The sequence below is a fragment of the Contarinia nasturtii genome, unplaced genomic scaffold (genome assembly GCF_009176525.2).
Source record: "Contarinia nasturtii isolate CC-2019 unplaced genomic scaffold, AAFC_CNas_1.1 Cnas_scaffold_4311, whole genome shotgun sequence".
In the NCBI taxonomy this organism is placed as follows: Eukaryota; Metazoa; Arthropoda; class Insecta; order Diptera; family Cecidomyiidae; genus Contarinia; species Contarinia nasturtii.
The window spans coordinates 175,711-192,945 of record NW_022201606.1 but is presented as its reverse complement, the minus strand read 5'-3'; the positions used below and the strand labels follow the sequence as shown (position 1 = coordinate 192,945).

Sequence of the window (17,235 nt, the reverse complement as noted above, 5' to 3'; positions counted from 1 at the left end):
TATTTCTTCTTTCATTCGATTCGTAGGTATTTTTCTATGAATTTTAGGAGTTTTGTTTTTGTTGTTGTTGTCGCTGATTGTCGTATTCGAGTCTAGTGAATGGAAAGAGAGAACATATATACATATGTTAATATACAGATATAGCGATCATTTTGCCAAAAAATTAGGAAGAATACGTTTGAATATGAATTTCGGTGTGTGCCCCGAGTGCAACAAGGGTAAAAAGAACGATGTATAGAGCAGGAGAGAAGAAAAAAAAACAAAAGACTTGAACATAAAAATTGTTTTTTTTTTTCTTTTGGTTTGGTTTTGGTTGTTTGTTTGTTCGCAGTGTGGAAAACAGGATTCAAATTAAACTATTCAATATTTAGATCGAAAGAGATTTTATTGGTGGTACCGAAAATATGCATGAAGTGAATGAATGACAGAGCAACCGGTGTGGATTGTGTGTATGTGCGATGTGAATGGGAATGGGAAGTATACGGACAGTAGTCAGTTATAAAAGTAGACCATTCTGGTGTAATTAGTTGAGAGAAGAAGAAGAAAAAATATATTGCGGCATTAGAAGGCGGCAAACAGTGAGAGAAATCTCCTGATTTAGTTTAACCATGCATAATTCACTAAACAAAAAGACGATGAATGATAATGAGGTAGATCGAAATTGGTTAGGCTGGTGGTGGAACGAAGGCAATAGCATACATAGAATATCGAGAAGTAGTTGTTCGAAGATGTTGCCGGTAAACGGCTGTCAAAACTCAAATTCATTCGATGTTAGACATTTGATTCGTTTGCATTTACCTGTAGCTCTGTAGTAAACCATAGAAACAACACACCCAAAAATGAAACATCTACAACAAAAAAAAAACGTTTACAAACCATTAATTTTCATGTGATGTTTTTTTCTTTATTCCCAACCACAAATTCTAGTTGAAAACAAATCAAAAACTAAGTGAATTGGACACATCAAAAGTCAACACAGACACACAGAAATTTTTTGATTCGGAACAAACAAAAAACCACACGAAAAAAAGTATATAACAAATAAATTGAATGAAAATAGTTTTCTCTCAGCGAAACAACAAAAAAGAACACTTGAAAATCAACTGTTATGTCAATTATTGTCGGAACAAATTTAAAAAGTTGAAATCGATTGGTTCGTAAACTGCATAAAATTTGGACTCAAAAAAAAAGTTGCATTCGAACTGTTTTACAAAAAGTATTTGAACAAAAATCCATTTTGAATTAAAAAAAAAAGAACAAGAATCAACAAAAAGTTTTTGTTAAAAAAAATCATCTTGAATTTAAACGAAAAACAATCAAATCATTAAACATGGCTGATATGGATCAATTTGCTGAATTGGAACTTTCCAAAGAAGATCGTGAACAAATTTTTGAACCGCCAACAGATAGACAGCAACATCCTGTACTTGATCCTTCATCATCAAGGTAAAAACCAATTACTTTTCACGCTTTTGTTAGCTCATTTAACACCCACCCATTGACTACAAAAAAAAAAAAAACAAACCCCAAGTAGATGTGTTTTTTATAATACATAAATTAGAGCATTTTAATTTTTCTATAGTTAAAAAAATTAGTGCATTTCGCATACACAGTCCAATGTCAATGTTTATTAAATATGTTTGTTTCTTTGTTATTGTTTGAACTCATTTTCTAACAAAACACCAAAACACACACACAAACAGTTTCGTTTCGAAAACGAATTCTCGCCCCTTTTAAACAAAAATGTTTCGTTTGTATGAAACATACTTCGGCATTTCGTCAAGATCATTTTGTGCTAATTGCCGAACTTTGAACGACTTTCAAAAGGAATGTTATTGGTATTATATCGGTTATGTGTGTTTATTTCTTCGTTACGGTATCGGCATGGGAAAGAATCAAGTATTCTAAAACCGTTTTACCTGTTCCAATGGAAATCGGTTGATTTTATCAGTGTCAATCGAAAAATTTTAACCAACTAATTTGTACACATTGACGAGAAGTGAATATTTTTCACATTTTTATGAGATGAATGCGATATGCAAATACGCATATTTCGTAAAAGATCACAGGTAGAAACGACCCATTCTAAATGGCTTTGGCATAAAATAATCTCTCTTTCTCTTTACGTTGTTTTTTTTTTTCGATTGATATTTATGATTTCATGGAATTGTTTGTGTATAGAATGGTCCCATGGCAATAAACACACAAACACAAACAAATACGCACTCAAAATTATTTGTTGAGCCGAAATTCTTGTGATGGATGTATGAAAAATTGGAATAAAAATGATGCCGCCGCTAGTGCCGGTGATGATGATGATGACGACAATGATAATGATGTTGGTGGTGTGATGGCATTTTTTTTCTTCTTTCTTTCGTTGAACAAGTACCAAATGTTTGTGTATATAATAAAGAATCATAATTAACACACTGGAAACCTGTGTGTTACAAACAATCGTAGAAAATGATTCGAACTCACGAAAGAATAAAGTCGATATACGTACACAACATATGAAGAAACCGTATATTGTGCGAGAGTAACTTTAAAAACAAAAACACAAAAAAGTACGTTTATATATATAGAAATTTTTCTGTTTAAATTCTCCATATTCATGCAATCGTGTCATGCTTATGTGTACATATAATTTCACTGCAAAGTACGAAAAATAGCTGTACGAGAGAAAAAAAATGTATACACACTGTGCACAAAAACATTTCACAAGAATTGAAAGAGTTAAAAAGAAACAGAGATAGAGTGATAGCAAGAAGAAAAAAGCGAGCCGGTAATAACATTCCGGCTGGAGGATAATCATTATGTCTCGCTCCCGTCAATCGCATTGATCTGAAGCATTTTGATACAGCAACTTTGAGCAAACGAGCGAGCGAACATACAAACCACAAACAGACTGATTAAGCGCACAAGAGAACGAAGTAGATGCACTTCATCTGTGTGTAGTAGTTGCAGTCGAAAACATGAAAATCGAAACAAAAACTAAAAACAATTGAACAACAAAAAATAAATAAGAAACATTAGCCGAGTGCAGAGAGCGCACACCGTGTGCGTACACAGCACAACAGCAACAACACACGCATATTCACACACTGTATGTGTTGGAATAGGAATGAGAATTCGAGCAGAGAATGTGGCATTTTACTCCCAAACCAAGAAAACGTGCATAATATTTGTCTGTGTGGTTTCATCTTTCCTTTCTTTTTTCTTAACTCTTCTGTGCATTCGTTGCTTGTTGTTTTCGTTTTCTTTCCCAATATATTCTCTCGGAACTACTGTTGCTCTGTATATTTTTTTTGCGTTCGTTGTCGTTGTTGTTGTTGCTGTTCATCGTCCATTCGATCGTTTCTGATTTTTTTTTTGTTTTTGCGACTCTCTCAAGCGCTCTCTCTTTCTTTCTCTGATACATGGAGCAAATTGTTTGTCGTTACATTTCACTCAAAGTAATCACACACTCTTGCTGCGATGCGGTGTTTTTCGTATTGGTGCTCTCATTATTCCGTGTTCGTATCTCGTGTGGCAATTTTGCCATTTTTGCATCTTTCTTGCTCGTCCACATTATGCTTTCAACATCATTTCTTCCTTATTTTACGAATTGCAAATTACGCCGTTTTTTTTTCTCTGCTCATTTTCTTCTTCTGTTGTTTCACATGTATGCTCATTCTCTTTCTATCTCGCTCAAATTTCCTGTCCCATTCGCTCTCTCTCTATTCCGCATTGGCTGACTAACTGACTGGTGGCTAAGTGTGTGAGAGCGAAAATATTTTCTTTTCGAGAGGTAGCGCGCGCCGCTCGTTTCAGCCTGTGCACGATTACACGGTGAAATATTAAATTAGTTGAGTTTTATCGGTGTAATGAATTGTGTGGCGTTTTCATTTTGTCCTTTCTTTCAATAAGAATTATTTATTGGTTTCGTTATTACTTCATCTTATTTCTTTCTCTCGTTAATGTGTTGTTGACAAAAAAAAAGAAATTCACAAAAACGAAAAAAAAGAAACCAAAATTGCACAAGACGATCAATCAAAGAATCAAAAGGCGAAAATAAAAGAAAACACACACATACACACGCATACAATAAACAAGCAGAGATGCAATGAGTTTTGCATGATTTGCATGAAAAAGGAAGTAAAGCCACCGATTCGCAGATTATAGACACAATTCACCCTTAACATAAATCAAATCGAGGCAAACAATTTAAGAATAGTGAACGGTTTCATGTTTCGTGCGTGCACTGTGTGGAATAATCAAGCAAACGAAAACATGTGAACTATTGTGTTATAACGAGAATTTTGTTATCAACATAATTTAATAGTTTGTTAAGAAAAAAAAGTGTTTTTTTTTTCTTTCGTGGGTAATCAAAGTTTGGCTTGGCTTGAAATTCCGCAGTCGAATGTCAATAACGGTTTTTTTTCATCAAGTGACACAATACCATATCATCATTTATCAGTTGTTCGCTTAGCCTCTTTGACGAAAAAAAAACGAAGAACAAAAAAAAAAAAACACACACACACAAAGCGGTTCAAAATCATTGAACAAAGTGATTGACAAATTAGTGCACTCACGAAAATTCAATTGAATATCCAGAGCGGATTGAATTATTATTGATAAATATTGAAACAGAACGTGAATACCAAATGAGAGCCAGCAATTCATACAATTCGACCAAAATGATGGCATACAATTACAATTTTCGGTGAGAATGAATTCCAATTTTCTATTTTTCTAATAACTTGAAGTGTATTCAGTGCATACCAATGGCCTGTGTTTGTCCGCCACATTGTTCTTTAAAATCATGCATGCTCTGTGCCTATTCACAAATATTGCTCTCTCTCTCTCCTTTCCCCTGTCCTTGTCTTGCCTGTTTTGCTGTTTTCGTCGTCGTGGTCGTCGTCGTCGACAACAACATCGTTGACATTCGTTAACAAAGACGGCGACGACTTTGTCAATCAGTATTTATTGATGTATTCATTCTATGACGGTTATAGCGAAATAAAGTAGACATTGGTGTTGACTCGAGACAATTGATATGAAGTTTGTGTGACGTTTTCAAAATAATGTATATTACAATCTGATTCGAATAGTTTAAATTCACCACACACACTCTGCGAGAGAATGAATGCAACGACCCAGCAGAAAATCGAGATGGAGAGAAAAACGAACGGTAGAGATAAAAAAAAACAAAACCGTACGTTATAATTAAATACCTTGCACATCTAATGGCACATCATCAGACATACACAAAACGGCAGACGCGAAAAGTGCAGTCCAATCCAATCTATGAATATACACAATGTGTGTGTGTTTGTATTTGCGTTTAAATTGCAGGCGGCTAACATTCATTCAACTCTCACTCTGAATTTGGCGTGTGAGTGCGCCCGTTTTGCGCGAGACAATCGCACATTCATCAACGAACGTTCATGCACAAATTCACAAATGAAACGAAATAAACAGCAGAGCGGAATGTGATGTCATTCGAGGAAATCTTGTTTGTGTTCGGTTTTGTTCTGTAACTGAAATCTATTTCTGGCATTTTAAGACTTATTTGGTCAATGTGTTCGGAAATGCGCCGAGACAACTCAATCGAAATAACAGGAAAAATGCTATAGACATTCTTTCGCAACACAACCCGATTCGGTCGGTCTCTGTCTGTCTCTCTTTTTCACTTGCGTACTCGTGCGATGACGACAGCGGCGGCGGCAATTCGCTCTTTCATACCGATACGTACTAATAAGTGCAACATTGCACTCTGTGTATTGGCATCCAGGAATAACGTTTGATTGTTAAGCTACTGCTGCTGATGCTGGTATATATTATATTTTTATTGTTGTTGCTTTCGTCGAGTTGTGATTTATTGCGCGAAGATCATTAATTACTTTGTGTGTACTTTCGCAGACTGTACAAATATCTGTGGCGCATGACAGTAAAAAGAATTGGCACACACACAGCAAAATTGTTTTGATCAACCGGATTGTATGATGGTTTTTTTTTTCGTTATTTAAAAATTCAGAAACTTTGACCTATAGTCCAAATTTGTCACAAAGTCTATTAACACAAGTTCAGTGCTTGCTTTAACCGTACTTTTTTAATGATCGGTCGCTGTATAAATTGGTATTACAACGATTGTTCGATTTATCTCGTCAAGTCGAGCCGATTCATTCATACAAATTCACCGTTTTGTTTTTTTGTTATGACGAAATTCGAAACAGATTTTCTCCGACATTCGTGTGTGATTCGATCCATGGATGTGTGCTCATATGTAATTTCATTTATTTGTCAGCAGTGTTTTTTTTGTGTCTTCATTTCGTTGGTGGTGCTGCTACCGTTGTGTTTTTTCCCACTTATGTGATACAAATTGTGTAATAAAAATGCATACAGCACAAATTGTACGTACGGTTATCAGTTAAATTTGACTTCCGGTGCGCGATCTCTCTTTCCATCTCTTTTATTTCAAAAAATAACAGTGGAAAAAAATGATTTCATTCATGAATAATTTACAGTCTGAACTGAATTATATGTGAGAGAGAATGTGCCGCCGTACGACGTATGATCGTATCTATGCGTGCCCCGTCAACACAGATATTCACATACATTTTCTTCGGCGTCAATCGAGTTCCACTCACTCATTCATTCTCTATCTCTATCCTTGTCTCGTAATGAATGTTAGCCGAGACAGATTTGAAGTGATGTGATAGAGATGGGCATTTACCTCGTACTATACACAACGACGAAATGAAACAAAAAAAAAATTATACACTACTCAAACAATCTCGATACATTCGAGAAGAAGAAAATGTGGTACGCTTCGTAAAATGTTTCTTTCGTCGTTGACGTAGTCTTCGTCGTTTTTGTTCTTGTTTTTTTTTTCGCCATTAATCCCATGTTTAGTATGCGAGTAACGCACTCCATTGCTCAATGTTCTTGTCGCTGTCTTCCATTTCCCTGGGCCCGGACGTATCAACACCGTTCTCTCGAACGAATGCGCGCGCGAGCACATCATTTATCACTGTTATTCGCGTGTGTTTACTCCGCACAATGTGATGTGTCATTGCATGTGTCACATATGTGTTTATTTCATATATGTATATATGCTCCATATTATTTCAGCATTGTTCATCACGGCCAGAGTGCATGCCACGATAAATATGAAATTATTTTGAAATTGATGAAGAAATACGGCACATTTTTGTTTTCTTCGTAAACCACATCGCATTGAACGAAATACGCTCACCCTTTTTTCCCATGCATATTATTTATTGATTTTTTTCGATATACCTAGCCTCATGGCGCTTAGAATCTATAGGAAAAATTTTAAGTAAACAATTTAACGCAAACGAAGAAAGAGGAGGAAGAGAAAAACATGAAAAAAAAACACCAATCATCTTTTGCATAAATTGTGTGTTCAGATCTCAATTCGTTATGATGTTTGGCTATAAATTGCCTAGTACAATGATCTTTTGCTTTCCGATATTTGACTTATGAAAACAAATCGAATTAGTTAGAGTGGGATAAGAATGAGAAAATTGCGAAAACGAACTAACGATCGAGTGCACGTTTTTTTACTTATTTTTTGTACTCTGTCGTTGCTTTCGGTCGCGCGATACACGTTTTTTTTGCAAAAAAAAAAAACAATAGTGCATAACCGGTGAATAAATAACTAAACGGGTGAAAAAAAAATATCGAGAGAGAGAGAGATACTAAGCAAACAAGTAAACGCCAGTTCAAACTCCTAAGCAAATACACCTATCATAAATTGATGAAACATTTTATTAAACCACGAATAGAAATAAATGCGTGTAAATCAACAAAAAACATCGAAAAAAAAACAGACAATTTTCAAAGGTAGTGAAAGAATAAATTGTGTAATGGTTCTAAATAAACTTGTTCATGTATGTCTTGAAACTTGCATTTTATGAGAAAAAATTCTCGGCAGATCGATGCATGTATTTTCGTCCATATCACAATAACACATATAAATATGAACACTGAATACTCTCGCTCTCTAACATATACACAGAACATTCAACGCAATCATATATAAGTGCAATGAAACATTCGTTAACTACGCCCGAAAAAATAAAGACGAGAGAGAGAGAGAGAGAGAGAGAGAGTGACGAAAATGTGGCGACAAATATCAAATAGATTTATGTAGTGCATAAACGAATCTGTGTTTGTATTTGGGTGCAAATTGAATTGCCCGAATCATCAAGTTTAACAAAGAGAACACTGCGAGAAGATACAAAGCGAAAACATAAGCTAATAAAATTGAAAGAATGTCGAAACGAAGAAAATAACAACAAAACAACCAGAGAATGAGTGAACGTCGCGGCACTAGTCCTTTCAGTTGCAACAACATCACACCGACGATATTTACACATAAATTCCATTCACGGAAATGTGATTTTTTTGCCGCGCAAATCGACGCAACAGTGCCGAAAAATACGAGAGAATGACGATAATGCAAAAGAAAAACATATCAAACACATGCAACAAAGATAAAAAAGAGTCAAAATCAAAAGTTAATAACATTGAATTAGGAGTCAACAGTGTATGGTAAACACACTGATCAAATCGGGGAGACTGAAAGGAGAGAGAGAAAATTGTGTGTGTACGCGATTTACGCGTGGCCGTTGCATGAAGAACCAGCTAAATGAGCCAACAAACAAAATAACGAAGAACTAAATCACCACGGCGTTGTCATGACGTTGAACTTTTACTCATGGCTTAAACCGGTACTATAGTGCGCTACTATATGCGCTCATGTATCGTAAGAATGATTTTTTTCGCAATGCGCGATCACATCACACACGATGACCGCAAGCGATTTTTCCTCGCGCGTTCTGTTGTGTGTGTGTGTTTTGTTGATTTTTTCATTCCTTCATTTGTTTCATTTTGATTGCAATGTTCTTTGGTTGTTTGTGTTCAATTCCTTGGAATTTCGTCGATGCACTATCGATGGAATGTGCTATCTAGCTTGTTTTTCTCTGTGGCTGTCCCACTAACAACGGCACACAACGGCAAAAGTATCGTGTTTGTATATACACAAGCATGGCGATAAAACTTAAAAACAAAAAAAAACTAACAAATGAACGAAAATTTTGCTCGAATGAAAGAAGCATTGAACGAAAAGAATGAAATAAAGAATCAAACGAAAGACTGGTTAATTTTATGAGTTAACTTGAGCTGAAGACTGTGAGCGAATGAGTGAGTATGGGCGCACGTATCTCGAAAAGAATGCAATCGAAATGCAATTCACTAACTAATAAACAGTTTTGCAGTAACTACTGAATGTGGGAGAGTTTCGATTTTCGAGTGAAATATGGCATGCGAAAGAGAGGTAATTCGCCATTCGACTATATGTTCTGGACGATGTGCCTGCAAATGTATGCAGTGTGCGATATTCGTAACCACACAACACATTTGTGGGCAACCGATATGCTTGCTCTTATTTCTTATTCTCTTTCTTTGTCTGTCTTGTATGTCGCGTCTCGGGCGCGCACTTCAATTCGTGAAACCACAATTTTTCCAAGAATTAAGGTCTACACATATACACATCAACGATATGTTACAATTTGCTTAGTCGCCGTTTGGCTGGCCGTATTTTGGTTTTTCCTTTTTGTTGCGGCTGCGGCTTCATCATCATCATCAACAGCAGCACCATTGCAATTATTATTATTTACAAAAAACGAATCAACTGTATTACAGCACTAATACCATATTCGGACTTTGAATCATGTTTTTGTCTTGTGATTGCATTCTTTAGTCAATTGTCGAATGCGAAATCACTTTTGTGTTCGTTTGTTGTTGGATTGCATTGACTCTTTTTGGATATGTGCATCATATCCACGTTTTTTTATGATGAGAGTGACTGTGTTCGCCAATTTGTGAACCTTGCACATTTTGACTCGTCACTCAACTGTCGCAAAAAATTGACAGCAATGCAACTAGTTCGATTTAGACACACTCTCTTTCCGTCTCTCTAGCACTTTTCATTGATTATGCAAACTGCATTGCCAGACGGCATTAATTTATCGTGTGTACACATGTGGTAAAAGCATTATAGCTTTAAGCAAATTGATGTTTTATTCTTCGTTACATAACGGTACCGACTAAATATATCCCATTAAATTTCGGACATTTCGAACTTTATTAAACCATTTATATTTAAATATGTGTTCCATGTGTTTGTTCACACATTTGTATTTGCTTATAATAAATAATGTTGAGTGGCTTGGATCCTATAGGATAATAATCAAAATTGCTCGGCTTGTAGTTTGAAACCATGTGTACTTTGTCCCATTTATAATCATCATTCGTTCATTTTATCTCGCATTTTGCACATGCATAGTACCTTTGAATTTTCGCTTCATTTTATCCGCTTAAATCAAATCTTCATCTAAATTCGATTCATTTTTTTTCCTAATATTATTGCTTGTTTCTTCCATTCATCCTGTTTTTCTTTTTATTTTCCATTCAATTCGTATGATCGTTTTCTTTTTATTTTCATTTGTTAGTAGTTCTACAAGAATTGTTATTAGCGGCATACCGCTTCATGCTCGCTTTGATGATATCGAACCATTATTAAAACCTTACGGTAAAGTGGAACATTGCGACGCAGTGTCTAGTAAGGATCCAAACACTCAAACTGTTCACATTACATATGAAACAGTTGAACAAGCTCAAAGGTACTTTATGGTCGCGGAACAATTAAACATTAAGCAAAAAATAAAAATAAAATAAAATAAGAAAACCAAAATCTTTACCTCCGGATGAGGAAAATCAGTTGCATTTTTTGGCATTTCTGAGAGAAGAAAATCCTCTAGAAAATATACAATAAATTTGAAAATATGTAGTGAAACTTATTAAAAACCGTTATTTTCTTGTCTATTTTAATTGTGAAAATTATAGAGCTGCTGCTGGATTAAATGGCGTTGAATTCGAAGGTGGAAAACTTCATGCAGAATCGCTGGAGAAGCAAAGGCGAGGTCCACGTAGCCGTGGCCAATATCCAGCGCTGCCGGGAGGTGGAGGTCCTGGACGCCAAACCGATTTTCCATTGCGTTTGCTTGTGCAAAGCGATATGGTTGGAGCCATAATTGGTCGTCAGGGTAGCACCATTCGCCAAATAACTCAGCAAAGTCGTGCCCGTGTTGATGTACACAGGAAAGATAATGTTGGCTCATTGGAAAAGGCAATTACAATTTATGGCAACCCAGAAAACTGCACAAATGCTTGTAAACGCATTCTCGAAGTGATGCAACAAGAAGCGGTCAATACTAATAAAGGGTAAGCTTTTGTTTTTTAAGAATTTAAATCGACAAAAAAACTGTTTTGGAATTTGTAAAATATATTGCGATTTGTGTGTTTTTTTTTTTTATTTCAGAAGTGAAATTGTATTGAAAATTCTTGCCCATAATAATTTGATTGGTCGCATCATTGGAAAGAGTGGCAACACAATTAAACGCATCATGCAGGATACTGATACCAAAATAACCGTTAGCTCTATCAATGACATTAACAGTTTCAATTTGGAACGTATAATAACGGTGAAAGGCTCAATTGATAATATGTCCAGAGCCGAAAATCAAATCAGCTCAAAACTGCGTCAAAGTTATGAAAATGATTTGCAAGCGATGGCACCACAAAGCATTATGTTCCCAGGCTTACATCCAATGGCAATGATGTCAACTGCTGGAAATGGCATTGGCTTTGGACCAAATCGTGCTACTGGCGGCGGTGGTAGTGGCGGTGTATATCCGGGATCTGGCTATCCAATTTATCAACCGCCAGCTGGTTTACCACCGGGCGCCAATGATATTCAGGAAACAACTTATTTGTATATTCCAAATAATGCTGTTGGCGCTATAATTGGTACTAAAGGATCTCACATCCGCAATATCATTCGTTTTTCGTCGTCATCCGTTAAAATAGCACCACTTGAGGCTGACAAACCAATTGAACAGCAACCTGAACGTAAGGTCACCATTATTGGTAGTCCGGAAGCTCAATGGAAAGCTCAGTACCTGATTTTTGAAAAGATGCGCGAAGAAGGCTTTGTCACCGGTACAGATGATGTCCGATTAACAGTCGAAATTCTTGTACCTAGCTCACAGGTAATATACATTCTTCTGATTTTCAAAAAAAATATATCGACCGGAACTTTATTTAAAAAAAAAAAATCGTTTAAATTATCGTTTGACAGGTCGGTCGCATCATCGGCAAAGGTGGTCAAAATGTACGCGAATTGCAACGTGTCACTGGCAGCATAATCAAACTTCCAGAACACGGTACTGCTCCGGCTGAAGAAGAGACAACTGTTCATATTATTGGGCCATTTTTCAGTGTTCAGGTAATTATCCAGGACAACAAGAATACTTTTTATTCATCATAAATTTTGATCTGATTTTTCTAACCTCACTTTTTCTTTTCATTTGACACAATTTAATAGTCGGCCCAACGTCGTATTCGTGCTATGATTTTGTCAACGAATCCACCGCCAGCTCCAAAGAAGAGTCAAAAGCCCGGAAAGGATGCGTCATCGTCACCGAGCGGTGCACCACCACAACAAGCACAACCACAACAACAACAACAGCAACAACAACAACCAACACCACCAAGCTCCCAATAATTTGCGTAAAATAAAACCATATTCTCTTTTTCATATAACATCAATGAAATATATCAGCAAAACCGAAATCCAATCACATATTTCAGTTCAACAAATCAATATAAAAACATATAAAACACACACACATACTCCCGTCAACACCGAAAACTATTCATCATTTTGAAAGAAAACGAAACAAAAACTTCAAACAAACCGAAGAAACCAATTTCATCGTTTCTTTCAATTAAAGAAAAATGTTCAACACAAACAGAAGAAAATCGTTTTTTTTTTGTAGAAAATATATAGTATTCGTTCACAAATTGGTACTTATTTCGCTTTGATGAAGCTAAAAAAAAAAGATTTGAACGAGAAAATGAAAAATTAAGGATTGAATAGTTTTTAAAATGCACACTAAAATAGCATGAGAATGAAACAAAAAACCACAAAGTCAAAATGAAATTTACGTAGATATCTTCTTGAGAATAGATAACGAGTTTGTCAACCAACTATTTATATATTTAAAGAAAAGAAAAGCATTTGTTTGTGTATTACCGTAAAAATAAGTTATTATTTGAGCCGTGATAATATTCATTTCGGCAAATGGAAATTTATTCATGGAAATGTACTACTGTTTAATTCAAAAAAATGATTCATGTTTATGCGTTTGTGACACATAAAACATGAAATCTATGTTTAAATTCTTCCTGCATGCAAATTTGAAGAAAAAAAGAAACAAAATTATCCAGAAATAAAAATAAACATTGGCCGAATAATAAAATCGCAAAAAACAACACATCGTTCACGTGCTCATTGATTTGGAACTAACAGACATTTTAAAATAGAAAGTAGAGAAATACTGATTTGAACGAATACATGTTTTGGTAAATTCTTTCAAACAAAAAACCCATCAACAAATTAAAGAGAGATAAAAAAGCAGAGAAATACTTACAAAAACTCTTTTATAATTAAACTGTTATCAAACCACTGATTATTGTCATGTTAATCAGTTCAATTTTTTTTCCTAAAATAACATTTCATTCAAATGTTGATAATGAATTTTTTTTTCTGAAATACGCCGATTATTGAGAGCCGAAGCAAAAAAAAATGTTTGATGATTTTGTTTTTATTTTTTTTTTACTAATAAACGTTATTATTCATATATCTAAAGCATCCACAATTTCTTGGCCACCAAAAATAAATACACACACAACAACAACAAGCAACTATAAGAACAATAATAATAATAAATAAAAATAGCAAACATCAAAATAGAGAGAGAAATCATAGCGAGAATCGCTTGAATTACCGCTGGTTTTATCGCCATAAACCCTATTACATTCATATTTATTGCCTTATTTTAACTGTTTTAACTGAAACGGTGCTCACATGAGATAATATAATGAAATATTAGCCTAGAAATACGTGTTTTTTTTTTAAATAAAATGATTTTTATGGAAGCATAAACATCATGCTAACTTATAGACAGGATCAATTCAAAGAGAAGGATAGAGATGTAAATGTCATATGTTGAAATATTTATTGCATTTGCTCCCATTTTTTTAAATACAGATTGTAACGTAATATAATCAGTTTGGAGCAGTTAGTTTAACTGCTGACGCACGTTTATATTTTTTTTATATTTTTTTTTGTAATTTTTACCCTCGTGTTTTTACATATTGGAACACCTCATTTCTTATTCACAGTTTTTAAGTGTACATACGTAATACTTCAGTTTATTGATTATGTTTTATTTAAATAGATGGAAAATTGACAGTTTTCTCATTCTATTGTGAAAGAAAATGTAAAGAATACTGGAAAGATGGGGTGATTTCTGAATCCACAGTCAATACGGTGGAAGACGTTGCACACGCCCACACTCACTGGTTATACTTACATAATATTTGTTTGCGTCTCGATTCTGATATCATAATAATAATTTACGTAATTGACATCATTTATCCAAACAAAGTGACATTGCTGCAAAAAGAAAAACGTTGGCTTAATATTTCGGTTTTATTTCGAAAAATAACCATTTTTTAAAGAAGAATCCCAATAAAAATGGTGGAAAAAATTCAAATTGTCGAACACACACATACACTAATAGATGGCCTGTCGCCGGATTTATCAAAGTAGCAAAACAACATAATCAAGAGTGGAAAAAAGTTTGTTTAGGTATTAGAAACAGTATGAAATTTTAAAATGAAACGAATAATATTCTAGTTGTTGTGTATGGTGGTTCATTTCAATGTCAGCATCGAAGTATTTCTTTTTCAATCGGATCAAGAAAGTGAGAGGGAGAGAGAAAGAAGAAAAGGAAGAGAGATTTCATCGAACATTAAAAAAAAAAAAAACAAATAAACGCAAAAAATGAAACAAACTATAACGAGAATACCTCATTGCAAGTGCATTATTTTATGAAATCAGTAAATATACTAGAAACGGCAAATGTTTTTTCACCGAAGCAAAATAACAGACGACGAAGAGAGGAAAAAACATTTGTAAAGAAGCACAAACATCATCTCATTTCTGTTTGAAAAATGTCATTTTTCATCATAATTGACTTTTCTCATTTATAGCATTTGCTTTAATAAAACTCCTTTTCTTTGGAGGAAACGAAAATACGAAAAACAGAAACACATGGAACGAAATGCGTTCAAGTATTTATGTAACTGCATTTAATTGATGCGCACGCGTATCGAAACCATTTGTATTATTGTGAAGGTCAAAGATTATTTTCAATAAAAATCCTGCAAATGACAACTTGAATGATGTAAATTTTCTATTTTCGAATCGATAATCGGAGATATTCCGAACAATGTAAACATCTGCAAACTCTATTTTCATACACTCGTTTTCATATTTCGCACATTCATTTTACAACACCATTAGTGATTTAGAATGATAGAAAAAATCAAGTAAAATGAATGAACTGAAAAAAACAACAATCACAAATCGGCCATCTATGGAAATGGAGAAATTATTTACTCAAACAATCGAAAAGTTCAGAAGATCAAAATTAATTCTTCTACCATACTTATGTGGCAGTTTTCAATAGATCGATTGCATTGAGAAATGAAAAATAGAATGCCCAAACTTGACTATCTTGGTTGCTGAAATTCAAAATTGCGTTAGAGATGACAAAAGAAACACAAGCACTTTTGAGCACCATTAAAATTATAAATGACGATGAAATTCTACTTAAACGGGAAAAAAACAAACTTTTTGAAGAAGAAAACACAAAGACGAATGAAATTTTAAAAGTCAAGAAATTGCTCCAAAACAAATATTTAAAACAAAAAACGACTACGACCATGATTTCAATCAAGAAACAGTTTTCATTGAGAACGATATCTTAAATGTAGTAATGGTAAGAATAAGTTTAAAAATATTATTTTATTGGAATTATTTTTGATAAAAAAAAACAAAAACGACAAAAATTGTCAAGATTGCTGAAAGAGCAAACAAAAATTATAGGGACACTACAGAGCCCAGCAAATTTCTCTTTTTTCAAAGGATGCTAAAAGAGAAGATGAAGAGAAAATAAAAGCAAAAGAGTAACTTAACGACGAATTAAAAGAAATGAAAAGAGAATAAAAGAAAGGCATAAACCATTTGATAAATTAGCTATTCGTCTTCGAATTTATGAGTAAAAAAAAATTATAGAGGCTATTTATCGTTAAAGAATTTTTTTAATTAAAAAAAATGGTAAAAATGAATGCAAAAAAATGGAAAAAAATGAAACTTTTACTATTATTTAATGAGAACGTTGTTTAATTGTGCCAAGACGGAATTACAGATGAGCTAGTGTGATATGGCATTTAATGTTTCGTAAAGGTGAAAAAAAAAGAAAAGAGAATGAAAGAAAGAAAGAAAGAAAGAAAGAAAAAACGTTGATAAGGAGAAATGATGAGAAAACCTATACGTATTTTTGATAAATTAAGTGAAATGAAATTTTTTATACATTCTAGGCGCATTTTATCACAATTCAAAATGTGATCATGTTGAATAGTTAGTCGGGTAGATATTTTTTTGTCTTTTTTGAGTTTATTTAAAAAAGAGGAGGAGGAATAAGAAACAAGAAAAATGTTTTTTGGATTTTTTGAGAGTGTTACTGTACAAAATGGAAATTATATAAGAAAAAAAAAAACAAAGTGTAAGAGATTTTATGAAGTGATACCAAAGTTTAGGCTTACTTTAGATTTTTTCTTTGAAAAATTAAATAAATTCCATTAATTTCGGTTTCCAAAAAAAAAGAAGCAAAAAAGAACATCAATAGACCTTGAACGCCATGAGAAACGATTTGTCCGTTTTTTTGACGTTCAAGCCACGGCATTAGGGAAAAAATCTTAAGCACTTTTCTTTTGGAATAGTTTTATGCAATTTCCAACGCCAAAATGGCACTGCAACAGTATTCAACGCGTTCAATGTACGCGCTCAATGCTCCAACGCTCATTTACGAAATTGCATACAATTTTCTAAAAGTTTAAATCATATAATTTCCAGATAATATACATGACACCAACGAAATTATCACAATTTTATTTCGTTTTGCTTTTGACAATTTTTTTTTAAAAAACAATGATTTCAATCAGTTCTTCAAATTAAAATTTATTTTCCTTTTA

At 34.0% G+C, this 17,235-nt stretch overlaps 1 protein-coding gene across 8 annotated transcripts in view; it reads left to right on the top strand.

The window, feature by feature from the left end:
- LOC116350947 (insulin-like growth factor 2 mRNA-binding protein 3) overlaps positions 1-16,459 on the top strand; it is a 32,652-nt gene extending 16,193 nt beyond the window's left edge. For 3 of the 8 annotated variants that reach the window (XM_031782957.1, XM_031782956.1, XM_031782958.1), the window contains 6 exons: positions 928-1,446; positions 10,521-10,691; positions 10,915-11,292; positions 11,390-12,119; positions 12,209-12,355; positions 12,455-16,459. In XM_031782957.1, coding sequence (XP_031638817.1) covers positions 1,331-1,446; positions 10,521-10,691; positions 10,915-11,292; positions 11,390-12,119; positions 12,209-12,355; positions 12,455-12,634 — 1,722 coding nt within the window. In that variant the 5' untranslated portion in view covers positions 928-1,330 and the 3' untranslated portion in view covers positions 12,635-16,459. Of the gene's footprint in view, positions 1-927; positions 1,447-3,854; positions 4,703-10,520; positions 10,692-10,914; positions 11,293-11,389; positions 12,120-12,208; positions 12,356-12,454 lie in introns of those variants that run through there. The other 5 variants (XM_031782959.1, XM_031782960.1, XM_031782961.1 and 2 more) reach the window with 5 other exon arrangements.
- Positions 16,460-17,235: the final 776 nt, after the last annotated feature.